The sequence below is a fragment of the Aquila chrysaetos genome, chromosome 17 (assembly GCF_900496995.4).
Source record: "Aquila chrysaetos chrysaetos chromosome 17, bAquChr1.4, whole genome shotgun sequence".
In the NCBI taxonomy this organism is placed as follows: domain Eukaryota; kingdom Metazoa; phylum Chordata; class Aves; order Accipitriformes; family Accipitridae; genus Aquila; species Aquila chrysaetos.
In genome coordinates, this window is record NC_044020.1 from 16,870,059 (window position 1) to 16,886,112 (window position 16,054).

A 16,054-nucleotide genomic window follows, 5' to 3' on the forward strand; every position below is an offset into this window, starting at 1 on the left:
AGTGGAACAACACAAATAGCGTGATCCTATTCTCGCTCACCAGCTAACCAGGCTCAAAGCCTGCTAACTGATCTCCTACACATCTAGACATGAGCACATGTGTGCATACCCACAAATGAGTCCCTGCAAAAGCTGGCCAGACCTATGGTATCTTCATCTGTCAACTCTCAGTACCTCTGGCCTCTCCAGTATCTGAATCCTAGACCTAAGGCCTCTTGGACAGCGGGCTCCCACACCTCGTATTCTGCTTGCCATCTAGTCTTGTCTTCAGTTTGCTAGCATCTCACAGACAGAAGGTTCCCCCGGCAGCAGGTCCAGACCTATGGTCCCTCCAGTAGCTGACCTGCAGAACTGCAGTCTTTCCCATCTTTGGCCCCCAGACCTATGATCTCTCTGTAGCTGGCTCCTACTCGCAAGCTGGCCTGGCTTGAAGATCACTACTATCTCCCACGCTCTCATACACAGAAGGGAAAGCTACTCCATGGAAAATACTTAAGAATAAAGTTTAATAAGAACATAGGCCAGACTGCAATGCTAAGGCACAGGGCTAGGTCAGACAAGCATACTAACAAACGGCTTGTTTGTGCAAAGCTGGCCCCTTTTACTCCCCCTTCTCTCTCTTGTTCCATGCCTGTTCTTTCCCATCCACCTTGCCCCATCCCTTTCGCAGTTTTTGTTTCCTCCCAGATAAACAACCCACCCACAATTACTTTTTGTTCATTAGCCCCACTTTTGCTAGATTTTGTATGTTTGACACCATTATCTAGGTAAGCTTGGCTGGAACTGGTAGCACTGGTATGGCTACCTAGGCATTCTGCTGGCCTTGCAAACCCTATTCCACAAAAAGTCCCCGGTGTGGCCGTCCAATTAGCTGTGAAGTTTGGCCATCTTTCACGTAATTCCCCCCTAACCATCTGTGAAATCTAGCCATTCCACACAACACTAACGTTTGTCTGTTTCCCACAGAGAAAATTTTTACATTTATGTTTTTATGTCCAGCAATTTCTTGTGCCATGTGCAGTAGTTTCCCCATGTTCTATTCAGCTAAACCTCAGGCCGGGGGCTAGTCTTCTGCCTGTGTACCTTAACAGATGTGGTAGTTAGGCATTAACATCTTTGCTGTCTTTTGAAGAATAGTTTCCAAGGCTGACAACGTGTATTTTCTAGAAAACAATGAACTGGTTTGGCAATGTGTTGCATAGAGCTTAGTATATTGCTTTACTGTTTCGCAGGCTCACATTTTCCTGTGGGAGTTGTACCACCCAGAACCAAGTCACCAACACCAGAGTCTTCAACAATAGCATCCTATGTCACTTTGAGGAAGAATAAGAAGATAGATCTAAGAACGGTACTTTAAAATAACCTTTGAGTATTGATGGATAGCGATGGGTTCACTTCTAAGTTTAATTTCTGTAGTTACTTCAAAAGTTGTAGTTATGTTTTTAATTTTCTTTACATAAAACTCGCTGTTATAAAAGTGTGCTAGGTTAATGGAGACAGCTGTAGAAAGAATGACAAAATTATAAAGGTCGTGCATGTTAAACTGCATAGAGATTTCCCTAATCTCAAACTGGGCAAGAACTAAATGGTAATGATATATCTACTAAGCTACTGAAGTTCACACCTGAGTTGAAAGGACAGGCAGCATCTTAGGCTAAAACTTTTGGAGGACTTGTATTTGGCTTCTTGGGCAATTTAACAGCCCTTTTATAACAAATATCAGTTTTATTTATTTTATTACTAAAATTATTTGGGAAAAAACTAAAGCAGACAGAAAATAAGGTTACAGCAAGTAAATGTGGGCAATAAGCCTAGAATTTCAGATTAGAGAGTCCTGTAGTCTCTGGGTTGAAGACAAAAGTTTACAGGTAGTTCAGGCAGAAGGGGGGGAAAGTTTTGCCATAGCTGTAGCATGAATAGAACAGGAGAAATTGTAGGAAGAACGGGAGAGGAGAGAGAAACTCACAGGATGTTGACTGGAGAAAGAACACCACTTTTCAGAAGTGAGATCAGTTACTGTGAATGTACTGACTGCAGCTGATTAGCCAGAAGTAAATTTTTTTCTGTCACACAAAGTACAGAACTGTCTGAAGAACAGTGAATTTCAAGAACAGAGTAGGTAAAGTGATGGTTGTTATTTTGGGAATAATACAATGCTTTGAATTACAGATTTTTAAATGGCCATAGAATCATTTAGGTTGGAAAAGACCTTTAAGATCATCGAGTCCAACCATAGACCAAACACTGCCAAGTCCACCACTAAACCCTGCCCCTAAGCGCCACATCTACACGACTTTTAAATACCTCCAGGGATGGTGACTCCACCACTTCCCTGGGCAGCCTGTTCCAATGCTTGACAGCCCTTTTGGTGAAGAAATATTTCCTAATATCCAATATAAACTTCCCCTGGCACAACTTGAGGCCATTTCAGTTTGTTTCAGCCTGTACTTGCCATTAAATGATGCCCAGCTATAGTTTTTCTTGAAATAAAAGGGCAGAAATCACTATTAGATCAACTGGTATAAATGTCCTGGATCATTAGATTTCTATTATGTTTTTGTCTCAGCCAAGTAACTTGTGTTTGCCTGTTGTATAATGTCTAGTAAATTGTTTTGACTTGATAGGATGGCTTTGAGAGAGCATCTACCCATTCTCTTAATGTTTATCATTGATGGCGACAATGTCACTGTTCAAAAAATCAAATTATTCCTTTTATTTCAAATTTCATTGTTCGTTTATTAATAATTGGTTCTTGTACTTTCTTCACATACATAGGAGATCTTTACTTGCCCACTATTCTTCTGCTTCTTAGTAAAGCATTAGGTGATCTTTTCTGGTAAACTAAACAGTTTAGAATCTTGCTTTTTTAATAAATGTATATATATATATATATTCTTTCATTTAAGGAAAGACCAAGAAGTGCAGTGGAGCAGCTGTGTCTTGCAGAAAGCACACGGCCTCGAATGACTGTGGAGGAACAGATGGAAAGAATAAAGAGACACCAACAAGCTTGCCTGAGAGAGAAGAGAAAAGGACTCAATATTATTGGTGTTTCAGACCAGTCTCCTTCACAGAGTCTGTCATTTGTCAGAGAGAATCCATTCAAATTGGCACAGGTGGGTCCCACATTATTCAAAAACTTTAATGTGTCCAGTTAAAAGAAAAAAGTTACAAAATTGTTCTTTTTCCAAAATCACATAATACTGTAGGTGTCTATTTGAGACTGCTTGTATAGAGTAACAGTCACAATTCTCTGCCAGACACAAGAGAAAGGGAGATGACAATCTTCATGCTTATACCTAATGATAGTAGAAGACACTTCTTTGTCTTTTTGGAAAATAAATAGTTCAAATCTACATATGTTTGATTATGCATTGTGATGTTTGTTAGCAGAGGTTTTTTGTCAAATTTAGCAAGCAACATGAAATTGCAAGCTTTGTGAATAAAAGCAGTATCGGGGAGAATCATGATTCAGTTGATGTATAAATTATGAAGATTTTTCTGCCATGTAATGTATTCAAACTTCTGTAACATTTTTAAGTAGGAATGTATCTTTATGATGATAGTTCTTAACTTGTGCTCTTTTGCTGAGGTTTTTGAGCCCATAAGTACATAAAAATAGAACCCTCGCTTTTGTTTTCACTCATGCTTAAACAGTTAAGGCAAAGAAGTGAGTTTATAAAATGGTTAAGGGTGGGGAGAGAGGAGGAAGATATAACTGCTTGTCATTAACCAGGAAATACTATCCTGAATATGCATCTAAAATAAAACCAAAAAAACAAACCAACGCAAAACCCAGCTAACAAACAAAAAATGCCACACCACTTCAGGACAAAAAAATCAAATAGATTCAGGGTAGCGGATGTTAAACAGCCTAATACTTTCTAACTGCTATGAATTAGTTTTCTTTTTCAATAGCTTAATGGAGTTTGGTTTTGGTTTTGGGTTTTTTTATCTTCTGACATACTTTTTTCCTCAGATCACACTGGGTTTTGGCGGGGGGGGGGGGGGGGTGTTTTTGGTGGTTTTTTTTAACACTGATTTGGAAATGCCTTCTTCTATGTTTTGTATGCATTTTAACATCTGATTTTCCAAAGCCAGATTAAATGCATTGCACTGTTAAGAAGTCACACATTTCCAAAGAAGTTTTAGTTGTGGGTTTTTTTCCCTCTGAGCATGCTAAGCTGCCTTCAGAGCTATACAAAAGTTACTTTTCCTTCAATAGCATTGGATCCCCAGAAGACACCGAATTCAAGTTTTGCATTTGCGTTAGAGCATCTGTATTTGGGCTGACATGATGAGTGCTAGATATGAAGGGGGCTTCTACAAATATTTTTGTGATAACACTGCCTTTCTCAAGAAGAGGACGTGCAAAGCAAAGCTTTGCAGATGTTTCTTTTTGTAGTTTTTACAGAGGTGTTTGAGCTTTACCACTTTCCTATGGTACCCCTTCATACCTCAAGGTGAGGAAACTGCAGTCACGTGTGTGTCATACCTGCTTAGCCAGCACATTGGGAGCAGAGTGGGGGAAGCGGGCAGATCCTCTGTGCCAGCACTACTTGCTATACAGACCTCAAAAGAATTTTGTTCACGTCAGCATGTTCTTCAGTCTTCTGTGTGAAATCAGTGCCACGTGGATGAGATAAGAAATTTATAGAATAAGTGAGAATGTGTCTGAATTGAATATTTAGCTAGTCATCCGTGCTACAAAATCACTTTTTCTATCACAACTTTAAGTCTTCCAGAATGCTATTTGGCAAAAAGCCCCAAGATATGAGGTATTACACTGTAGTAATAGCTCTTTTAAAAGCATAGTTTGTATGCCTATTGATTTTTATACAGAAAAATGGTGCAATGGCATTAACTGCTGGAAGTCTTTTCAACTGGGGTTTGGTTCTTTAAGAACTGGAGGAGAAAAAGGATTTTATAAACAGCCTACTGTGTAATTTTTAAGTGATTACCAAAATACAATTGCTTCACGATTGTTATTGTTTCTGGACAAGTGTATGATATGGGTGTATACTTTAGTTAGGAAAGTAGAGAGATTGATTTGTGAACTGACTTGCATGGAATTTCCTCTTAACAGTGCATGTGCTAAATCACACGAATTCAACCACAAGATTTACTACTTTCATGGCTCCTATTTTTCTCAGCCCTAGTACTTAGTTTGATAAGACTTATATGAACTCACTTCAGTTTGTTTTGCTACTCTGCCATCATAATGTTTGCAGTTCACAGTCTTAAATCACATCAACCAGCCTTCCTCAAAATTTTTAAATCAAATTATTCTCTGTGCAACGGATTTTTTTTTTTTTTTTTTTTTAAGGAATAAGTAATATCCTCTTGCATAATCAGCTGCTATGTTGTCCTCTGTTAAATCAGTTAACAGCATAGACTTGGAAGATACCCAAGATAATTGGAGAAAGACACAGTGTACTTGTGTGCAATTTTGTACTGAGAGCAGATTTTTATTCCCCCCTTTTTTTTAAAACCAGGAAAAGCTATTTTTAAAAAAAAAAAATCAGTGCTTATGAATGCAAATAAGAATGCTACTAAGCCTGTGTGTGACTGAGCTAAATATGAATGAAATTTCAGAAGACAAAGGTGACTAATAGAAATGCTGGATATTGGAGGGGGCACAGAAAGTAAATAATCTTACAGAGAAAAAAATTGTTAGGCTGAACTGTTTTGAAAGGTACAAAAATAAGAAAATTCTAGGTCCTTAACAATTTCCATTTTCCTTATTGCAATGTGGTATACTTAAAGTTTTTTTAAATACTTTTTTTATCACAGTCAGAGGACAGCAGAAGAACTGAGACTGTGATAACTTTTGTAAGAATATGTCTGTATATCGATTTTGTTCCACAGAATCGAAAAAAGGATGATACTGTATCTAGTAACATGAAGGAATTAGAGAGCACCAGTAAAGAAAGTAATTTGAAACAAAATAATGAGAGTCCTGGAGAAGAAATAGCGCAACTAAAACATGATGGAGAACAAGAACATAATTCAAGTTTTACTAAAGAGGTACTAAACTGTCCCTTATTGAACTGTACATCAGCCTGTCTTGCAGTAGGAAAATATTTTGAGCCACAGACAGCAGAGTATGGGAAATTGAGCCATTTCCTTTTGCTTGGAAGATTAAGGTATCTTTTTGGATATAACAAATATTCTATACAGAAGCGCAAAATTGTATCAGATCTGTCTATAGCTGAGATACTGAATTTTCTTGTATGTGGTCTTCCTAAATTTCATTTTACTTAACTTTATCTGTTACTATCTTGATTGATTGGAAAACTACAAAATTGTGGTCTTTATTTATTTGGAAACAAAACCAATACTAATGTATCTTTAAATAATAATCATTGATCTGTTCATTGCTTAGGATATCCCAGTGTAGTTTTTGACAGTCATTTACTACACCTGACTTTTTTGTTTGGTTGGCTGTAGTGCATCAAATAGTTACAGGACGCAGAATAAAACTGACACAACAATTTATATATGGGAGTAGGCAGTAACTGTAGTTTGTGCTATATGGTCACTGGATTGATTTCTGTCTTGAAATAGTCTCAAACTCATTTGGCAGTGAGTTACCTTGGTGTTTCTGATACTGAAGTGCCATGAACACTCAGCAAAAACAGACTGGCTGGGAAGAATAGATTACTGGAGTTGTTTCTACATAATTATATCCTGCTTATAGTTTAATATTTTTTGAAATCTTGTGTAGGGTTTTTTTTTTTCTTCTTTTCTATCCATATTCTTTAATCATCCTTTGCTTTTCCTTTTTTTCACTCATTTTTCCTTTTGTCTTCCTATTTTATATTTAGCTTTTTTAAACATATGTCTTATGGAGAATAGTATAAAATCAAATAATTAACATCTGTTGTTATTCTTTAAAAACACTTTCTTTTGAGAGTCTGTTGCTTTGTTAAATATGCATATCTTTTAAAGGAAAATTATGTAACACACTTACATTGGTTATATCTAATCAAACCTTTAAAAGCAGTGTTCAGGCTTATCAGCAATATATTCCAGTAGCTGGAATCTCTGTTGGCATTGTGAAGAGAGGGATAGCATGAAAAAACAGGCAGGCTGCAATCCAAAGAGTTCAGATAAGTTCTGGAAGTTATTAAGCCAAGCCCTGCCCATTGGCTCTGGTATAAGTTTCAGGATAACTCTATTAACCTGAATGGTATTGATAAAAATTTCTAAAGTTATGTAATTCTGAGTTACTAAGTATACATGATGGCAAAATTTGTCTGTTAATAAAACTGTTTCCTGATACTGTATTTCTTATCTGCCACTTAGTATGTGTTACAGCTTATTGTTTCATGATTTCAATTTTTTTATAGCTGACAAAAACTGATGATATTTTATCAGATGCACATGTTGTATCTGACTCAAAAGAAGTGAGTAATGAAGAGAAAGCAGAAAAGGAAAAGAAAAATAAATTGGAAGAAACACATGATGGTGATATAAGGTAAAAATAAAACAAGATGTGCAAGTTTAAAATAGCCTCTGAACATTATATTTACTAGCTGAATGGACCAAGCAACTAATGAAACACTGCCATAAATACTTATAAGGTATATTTATATGTTTTTGAGTGGTTTACATATAGCGAAATCTGGTGAGAAACCTAACCGCTGCGGGGCTTCAGTAAGAGGTGATGATTTGGTAGGTGAAGCAATGTTTACTTTCAAGTATTGCCCCAGTTATAAACAGAATATGTTCATAATCCTTGCTTTGGGATACAAAATGTATTTAGTAATGTCAGTTCAAGCTTTGCATTAGTTTATTATGAAAGCTTCAGCCAGGGCTTCCGCGGCAAGCTCTTTACTGCTGATACTTAGGAGCAGGCTAAACAGCTTATTCTGCATCTCCTGCTTTAATTTTTACTTCACTATTTTGGAGTATTGCAAAATTAGAGGAATATCATGTCTTGGATATTCCTTTTTAAGGATTCATAACTTTAGTGTAAGTTACACTGTAGATCCTAAGTGAGTTCTTACATTAGGTCATAACTTTCTCACAGCACCCTTCAGCAAAATAGATATCGTGGAGTAGGAAACTGCAAGAGTATGTAAAAGAAAGGAATTCAGTTTCCAGTACTTTTTTTTTTTTTTTTAAGTCTAACTTTACGAGGTAGAAGAGTTTCAAAATACATGCTTAATTTATATTACACAAACTTGCAAGTTGCAACGTTTTTCTATTAACAAAAGAAAATTAAATTGTAACTCCTATACTTAGTGGTTAACACCTGAAATTAAGTTAGACTGAGTTCTAAACGCTGTGCTTTTTTTAACCAGCTTGCAGAGTGTGACCACAGTTACAAACCACAAACCCAAAACCAGCTCAGAAGAAAGTGAAGTAGTTAGCGTTCAGGAGCAAGAAGGGATTATGTCTTCATTTGAATTAGCAGCACAGTCTTCAAAAGCAAATCAGGCAACAGCAGGTATGGAAAAGAGTTTGACTGAAGCACAACTTACACAGTACATATGTAAAACTTTATTTCATTTTGATTATGTCTTTTGATGCTTTGAAACCCTGCTGAATTGAAAGTACTGAGCTAGTCTAGATGTCAAGTGTATGGTTTTATAACGTAGAGGAAAAAGTGTTTCCCAGCAGACAATTACAGAAATTCCATTTTTCTGAGGTTTTAATGTAGCATTTAATTCAGGGAATTAAATAACTATTGCCAGAAATTGAGTCATACTACAGTTGTTGGTTGGAGCAAATCCTTCCCTATTCATCTTGTAGAACAGCCTCTCAATCCTGGATATATATAGATTATTTACCCTTACCTCCTTGCTAATGGATGGTCTCAGGTATGCCCAAGATGGAGAAATCCTTGAGAGTTGCCAATATATCTAGTAGATTTTGAACTAGCAAGTAAAAGACCCCAGTTCGGTCATGTTTTTAGGAGTAAAAAGAGATGAAGAAACAGAAAACACTAGCTGACTAGTAAAATGACTGGTGGTGTGCTACTCTGCAAGAAGTGAAGGCTGGAATAGAGCAAATTTGTTTGCAAAGAGAAAAAAAGGGGAGGGGGAGTGTGTAGGGGAGGAGGAAGGAAGAAGATAGAATTTAAAACATTATTAGGATATCTGGTGATGGGAATGGCTAAGTAAGCCAAATGGTTCAATTTATGGATATAAAAGGTGACCTGGACCTTTGTAGTGCAGTCAGCAACCCTTTCTGTGACTTGATAATCAGAACCAGACCTGCTAAGTATATTTTATAGTGCTCAGCAGAATAAAAAATGCTTAGTTAATCTGAGCTGGGACATAAAGGTGGGTCTGGGAGTATCCTGACTAGTTAAATTTTACTTTTTTTTTTCCCCTCTCTCTTTGCAACATAAATAGCAAGTCAGCATTCATGTGTCCATTGTCTGTTCCTTTGGTGTTCTACTAGTTGTTTATAGGCCTGAGTAATGATCTTTCTTGAAAACAGCTATGCTCTCCCCTGAAGTTGTGCTTATTGTGCTGATCAGATTTTAAGTCTTTACTTGTGTAGCTTTCATTTGGTTCTGCTTATATTTATTATGGCTTGAAATGATGATTTTCAAGCTTATATTTATTATGGCTTGAAATCATGCCTTCTGTAACTTGTATTCTTATTTATCTTGCTGTGTGACTCGCAGTGAAAAGTTTGCCTTCTTCACCAGAATCGTCATTGTCACCAGCTCCATCTACACAGACACAGCTCACAGAAGGATCACATTTCATGTGTGTATAGTTACAGAGAAGTACGTCTTTTTTTTTTCCACTCCTCCTGCCATTTTCCTAATATTTTTCTAAGTTATGTATTCTAGTTATTTTTCCAAGAAACATCTGTAGACAATACTTGGCAAGACAAAGTTATCTAACAGTGTTGAACATAAACTAACTAGAAAACAAAACACATACATGTATGTATTTGCTTGCAAGTAATATATTCTCTAAGTTCTAAGAGAAAGGACTAATTGGCTTATCAAGCACATTCTCCACAACTGTCAAGATAATAGCCTTTTGAACTACATGAGAGACCTAAGCTATTACAAAACAGATACCCAGTTAAGCTATGAGCATCAGTGCTCAGGTGCAAGTGAATCTTGATGCTTTAGTTGTGGTAATAGGCAACTAGAGCTAGATCTCGTAGTGATGCGTAGGAGGGAATGGTCTAATGGCCCAAAAAGTTTATAGCTTAAGACATAGATGACTGAGGCATGACAAACAGGAAGGGAAAAAATGAGGGTAGAAGAAATATAACAATTACAAAACTTTTTTTTTTTTTTCTTTCTATAGAGATAGCCCTATACAACTTTTCTTCCCTTGTCGTAGTAGGTGATTTCTTCTAGGAATCAAGTTAAAAAGCATGAGTCAGGCTAGATTTACATGTTCCTACTTGTAGCGTTACCTACTTAATGAATAGAAATAGAAATGGAAATGGAAGTAAGCATATTTGTTTATACAAGTGTTTAAAGAAATTAATAGGATACCAATGTGAATGCTTCAGCACTTTACCAGCATTTAAATCAATCCACGTTTCTTTGTTGTCAGGAAGTACCTGTTTAAATAAGCTTTCTAATGAAAGAATGAACTTTGTTTCAATGGTAATGTTAAATGCCATAGCTAATGTAACTTAAGAAGACTTTAAAATCAAGAAAACTTTAAAATCGAGACATATTCAGTCATTTAGCATGAGGAGATCTGAAAATGCATTTTTTCATTTACTGTCCCAGTCTGCATTGCCAAGCTTTCATCTTGGCAAAATTAGACTTATTATTCATCACAGATAGCTTTCTTGTATGAACTATAGGCAGGAAACTATTCATATTCTAAAAAAAAAAAAAAAAAAAGGAAATTATTTTTATCTTTTTTTTCCTTTTGAGAGTAGAAAATGCACTCTTCACATTCAATGCTGACACCTGTGTTGCTGGCTTTCTGATGGATGTGGTCTGTCAGGATTAGATTTAGCTTGGACTTTTGTACTTTTATTCAAAAGCTTTATTACAGAACTATTTAAAATAGATAAGTGGGACTACTGAGTTTTTCTGGAAATACTGATTTGTGTTAATGCTTTTCAGTTTCACTGTATAAATACACATGCATTTATCATGCATCTCCTTTTCAAATAGGACAAACATTACCCCATCAACTCAGTTTCAGGTCAGTAGTGAAACTGAAACTGCACTGCTGAATTCTGTCCGTAGCCACGGTGTGCCTGTCTTGAAAGGAGAAGCAGCCTATAACTTCACCAGGAATCTATTACCAATTGCATTAAGTTGCTTTTAGCTCTTGTCATCATCTCCAATGATCAGATCAGCAAATTCATTTTTTTAAGGATTTATGCTAAATATGAGACTAGCAAAAGTGAAGCGCTCACGTAGTGATCTGCTTTGTAACTTAATGCCCAAGCCTTGACATCCCACAGTGTGCTGTATCCTCATAGGTAATAGTGTAGCTGTAACATTTCCATGTTAAGTACGGATCTACAAATAGACCTTAATTGCTTATAACAAAACGGTGCATCTGGGATGGCACTTGTAAAACTAAAGCTCTGCATACACATGCCTCACTATAATGAAGAAAGGATTCCAGAACTTAAAATACATCCATCCACTTTGGCTGTTTAGAATTTGAATTGAGTTGGAAAAAGCATTCAACTATGTGCATATACATTCCATGTTTCTTTGCTGCACTTGATGCCACTGTCGGTTGTTTTCTAGGAGCTCTAAAATAAATTCATGCCATGAGCTGGGCCTAGTATACATAGGAGATGTATGAAGCATAGTCTGCTTGCCTGAAGCATTCACTGCCCCTTACCTTCTGGGGCTGCCACTCCAGTATGCCAGTGCTTTGCTGAAAGATAGGTCTTTTAATGTGCAGGAACTCAGTGTGTCTCAGATGCAAGAAATCCTAATGCGGCAGAGGGAACTTCAGAGCTGTGGGATCAGCCCTGTTCATATGCAATGAAATTTTTCAGGCAGCATCTGGAAAATGTATGGTAGATTTCAGAGAATAATGAGGTAATACCTATATTTGGCTTTTATGGTCAATTAGTAAAATGATACTCTTGGCACAATGCCAGGGGAATTTGGCATAGGGAATCGGTGGCATAGGATATTGTAGGACTAAGGAAAAACCCATTAACACAACGCTACTTTCTTTGTCACGGCTGTTGCTTTGCAAAGACAAATCTGGATGTGTACCACTAACGTTGTTATGTTTTAAGCATTACATTTACACTGAGTAATGGAGGGATAATGAAATCTTATACAGCACCTGGATCCAAAGCTCAGAAGCATTTTTGCTAACGAACTGTTAAAAGCTATTTGTAGAAGTCCTTTCAGCAATTACCAAAATGCAGCAAGCTCTGGGTGGAGCACTTGAACTTCAGAACACCTCACAGCTATGCTGCCATTACGGTGCAGCAACTGAATAATACTGCATCCCTCTTCAAACTCTACCTGTCCTTTGTAAGAGCAATTAGGGTCTTTGCTATTATTACCAGTGTTGTATGAAGAACATTTGGAGATGGCCATGTACAACAGGAAAAAACTCTCAGAATAAACAGGCTCTCATATGAAGTTGTGTAAATTTGAAAAAAGCTTGCTTTTGCTTCTTGCTGTCAAAGTATCTTGACAGCAGTATTATTAATCAGAAAAATTGATTTGGGAAACAACTGATTTCTAAAATAATTTATTGTGTTTACACCATTGATGACTACTGCTAGGATGAGGTCAGAAATTCCTTGCTGTGTTTAATCCCAGGAGTTGCTTTATACAGTATTCTGTTGTCACTAAAATAGAGTAACTTAATCTATGTCTGTCTTTCAGCACTAATGGCTTCTATTGAAACAATTCATGCCTGAGATGTATGGACCTGACCTATGAAAAGAAGATATTGTACAGTATATTTTAAATCTATGAAATTCATAGTTCTGATGCTTTTGGCCACAGAGCATCATTTTATCACTTCCTGGAAAATGTTTATTCCAAGAGAGCTTTAAATGGCCCACATGTACACTCAACAACCTTCAAATTGTTCTCCTGATACCAGCTTGCTGCTATGATTTCTGTGCACATAAGATAAAGGCTCTTTTTAATGTGCAGCCTACAGTCAGAACTTTATTTGATATTCTCCAGAATTTAATGTTCTTTTAATTATGGATCATACAAGTTTACTTTTTTGCTTCTTTTAGATGCATAACTCAGTTAATTTTACATATCACCACTAAACCTTGTTTTACACTTTTAAAACATTAAAATTTATTGTTTTAACATTTTATTTGTAAAATTTTTATATATATATATACATATAGATATATTTAAAATGTGCCATTTTTATTATTGCTTAGTAAAATATGTCCTGTTTCTGCTGTAATTATTTCTTGGTCAGGTTGCAATGTCAGCAGTTACTGCCACACTTCTGTCAACATATACATTAATGTTAGTGGTTACTTTTTCTTAAATAAAATGGAGTGTAGGTATTTTGAGGTACTGGGCTTTTCCTTCGTTGGGTTAGGGTGTGTACAGCAATAAGCAGGTTTTCAATCCAGTACTTAGTTTGTGTACAAATGTAATTATGTTCATTGTGTATATATTATACAATGAGCACATACGATGTAAGTATAAGAAGCCACTTACTATTGTTCAAATATGAATGTTCATATCCCATTTCTTTTATAGCATATTAAATAAATGTTGATGTTCTTAAGGACTTGTATGGTTAGTATTTCTTCCAGCAAACAGATGTCACACTGTGTTCCACCTTTTGATGTGGGGAATGCAACAATTCTTATCTCATTGGCGACATCACCTGTCAACCAGAGTAGCAGTGACAGACTCTTAAGAGATTCCAGTCTTCCTCTACAGGAAAGGATAAGGCTGCAACACAGAACAAAAAGACAACCTGAAACCAAGACGCAAGAAATACAGGTTCAGCTCCTGATTATCCCAGACTTGCATCGTGATGTTGGAATAATCACTTAGTCATTCTGTGCCTCCATTCCCTGCCTGTTTACTTGAGAGGTAATAGCCTGTCTTACTGGGGTGTGGTGAGTAGTAATTCAATATTTGCGAATGTTGAATGCCACGTTCAGTGGGGTTAAGGAGAGAAGTATGACGATTCCTTGAGGCTCTGAAATCTGCAAAGCATCTTCCAGAAACTGAAAGGAAACCTGAGATAGTTTGTCAAGTGTCATCATACTACAGATGTTAGTAACTTCACTTTTCCATCTCACACTGCTGTCTGAATTTGCCCGAGACAAAACAGGTTTAGGAAAGAACGATGGAAAATAAAAAGATTTAAGGAGAAGCTTTTGAATCTAGGATATAAAGCTAAGAAATCTTTTAAAGGTTCAGGCAACTGCTGCGTGCTTCAGTGCATGTGTGTGCCATAAGTGGTAAGGCCAGTTTCATACGAAGACGACTGCCAGCTCCTGTTGTGCTTTTTTATCATACAAATCATATCCTGTTCAAGTTAATATTGCTGTTTTAGAGACTATATAATTCATTGTGCTTTACCATAGAGGAGTGCCTGACATTGACACACAGTTTGAAATTAACTCTTTATCAGTCCCCTAAGTAGGAGTTTGTGTTCATTGTACTCTTCTGCCACTCCCAGCTCTGCTGCCAGTTCTTCCTGGGGCTCTTTGCCACAAAGACACAGAGTACCTGTCTGTCTACCTGTCATTTTGCCGTTTTCTTTGAAAAGTGAAGAAATAGGAAGCAGAATTTAGCAGCAGAGCTTGGAGGGTCATAGTGAAAGAGCTGGCTGAAGGAAAGAAGATGAATCATGATGCAGACAGACAGCATCCAGCTGAAAGTTTGACCAAATAGCCTTTCTTCTTTTTTTTGGAACAGTAGCCCCAAATTAGTACATCCTTCCATCCAAAACATAGAGTGAAGAGGAGGAATGTGATTTTTATTGCTCAACCAGCTGAGGTTTAAGTTCACTGGCATCACTGGAACACCTGGGGCAAAGCAAATAGGACACACCCTGTTCTCTCCCTAACCCTTCTAGAGAGAGCTGTTCAGCTGTCAAGCTTTGCAATCTCTTTCTGTCCTTGCTGCCAAGAAAAGAATTGCAACAAATAAAGGAAAGAATGACTAAGTGTTTTTCAGACATTTATAGATCTTGTCTGTGTTTAAAGCAGTTGTCAGTTTGGTATATCTGTGAAGTACGTGAAGTTTATGCTGAAGCTGCAGGAGGGTGGTAGAATTAGCAAGTTTTTGCTGGTATAACTGTTGGCAAAGACAGCAAACGTACATGATGCAGGAATGTAGTAATGCTCTCATAGACTATAATTTCACTTCCTGTGGGCACTTGCAGCAAAGACTTGCAGTTTCATTGGGTGCTCTATTTTTTTGTCTTATGGAAAAAATGTATGGCTTTGTGTTATCACAGAGCATCTACTGTCTCTTACCTCATCAGAATAACTCATCCCAGTGATCATACTCCTGAGATATAGAAATATCAGAATACTGATATTGTCAGTCTTCAAACATCTATTTTAAGTTTGTATCTAGGATATTTTTATATTTCTGACTGATTGCTTTATTGGCTGTTGCACTGACACTTGTATATATGGAACATGCTTTTTTTCAAAAGCAAGAGTCCTTAGGAATAATGCAACACATTCTCTACAGATGTTCATGCTTTTCAGAACCAATTACATCTATTTTTGTCTTTTGTTCACCACTTGCATTGTTCCAAGACTACTAGAGAATGTGATTCTTTTAAGTCCCTTAATAAAGTGACATTACTCAAAAAGTTATAGTTGGTGTCTTGGTAGTTTTTGACTGTCGTGGACTGGCTCAAAGAGAAAGACCTCACCAGGCAGTTGAAACTCAAACCTTGTTTATATTATTACTGAGGGGGGAAAAGTAGTTTTCAGTTAATATTTCCTTATAAATATATCTGTCATAAAATGAATCCAATAAGGTTCTATTTTCAGGAAATCAGAAAAATTTTAAACAGTTCATTTCTATCTAAATCACTTTAATTGGACAGTCTGGGAAAGAATTATATACCCACGCTATTGGATCCACTAGATGTAGTAACCAGGA

The 16,054-nt window shown here is 36.7% G+C and overlaps 1 protein-coding gene across 5 annotated transcripts in view; it reads left to right on the plus strand.

Moving 5' to 3' along the window:
* Positions 1-15,762, plus strand: part of PLEKHA5 (pleckstrin homology domain containing A5) — a 167,956-nt gene extending 152,194 nt beyond the window's left edge. For all 5 annotated transcript variants that reach the window (XM_041129585.1, XM_041129586.1, XM_041129587.1 and 2 more), the window contains 7 exons: positions 1,233-1,348; positions 2,907-3,116; positions 5,869-6,027; positions 7,353-7,480; positions 8,310-8,455; positions 9,644-9,748; positions 12,821-15,762. In XM_041129585.1, the coding sequence (XP_040985519.1) occupies positions 1,233-1,348; positions 2,907-3,116; positions 5,869-6,027; positions 7,353-7,480; positions 8,310-8,455; positions 9,644-9,738 (854 nt within the window). In that variant the 3' untranslated portion in view covers positions 9,739-9,748; positions 12,821-15,762. The remainder of the gene's footprint in view (positions 1-1,232; positions 1,349-2,906; positions 3,117-5,868; positions 6,028-7,352; positions 7,481-8,309; positions 8,456-9,643; positions 9,749-12,820) is intronic.
* Positions 15,763-16,054: the final 292 nt, after the last annotated feature.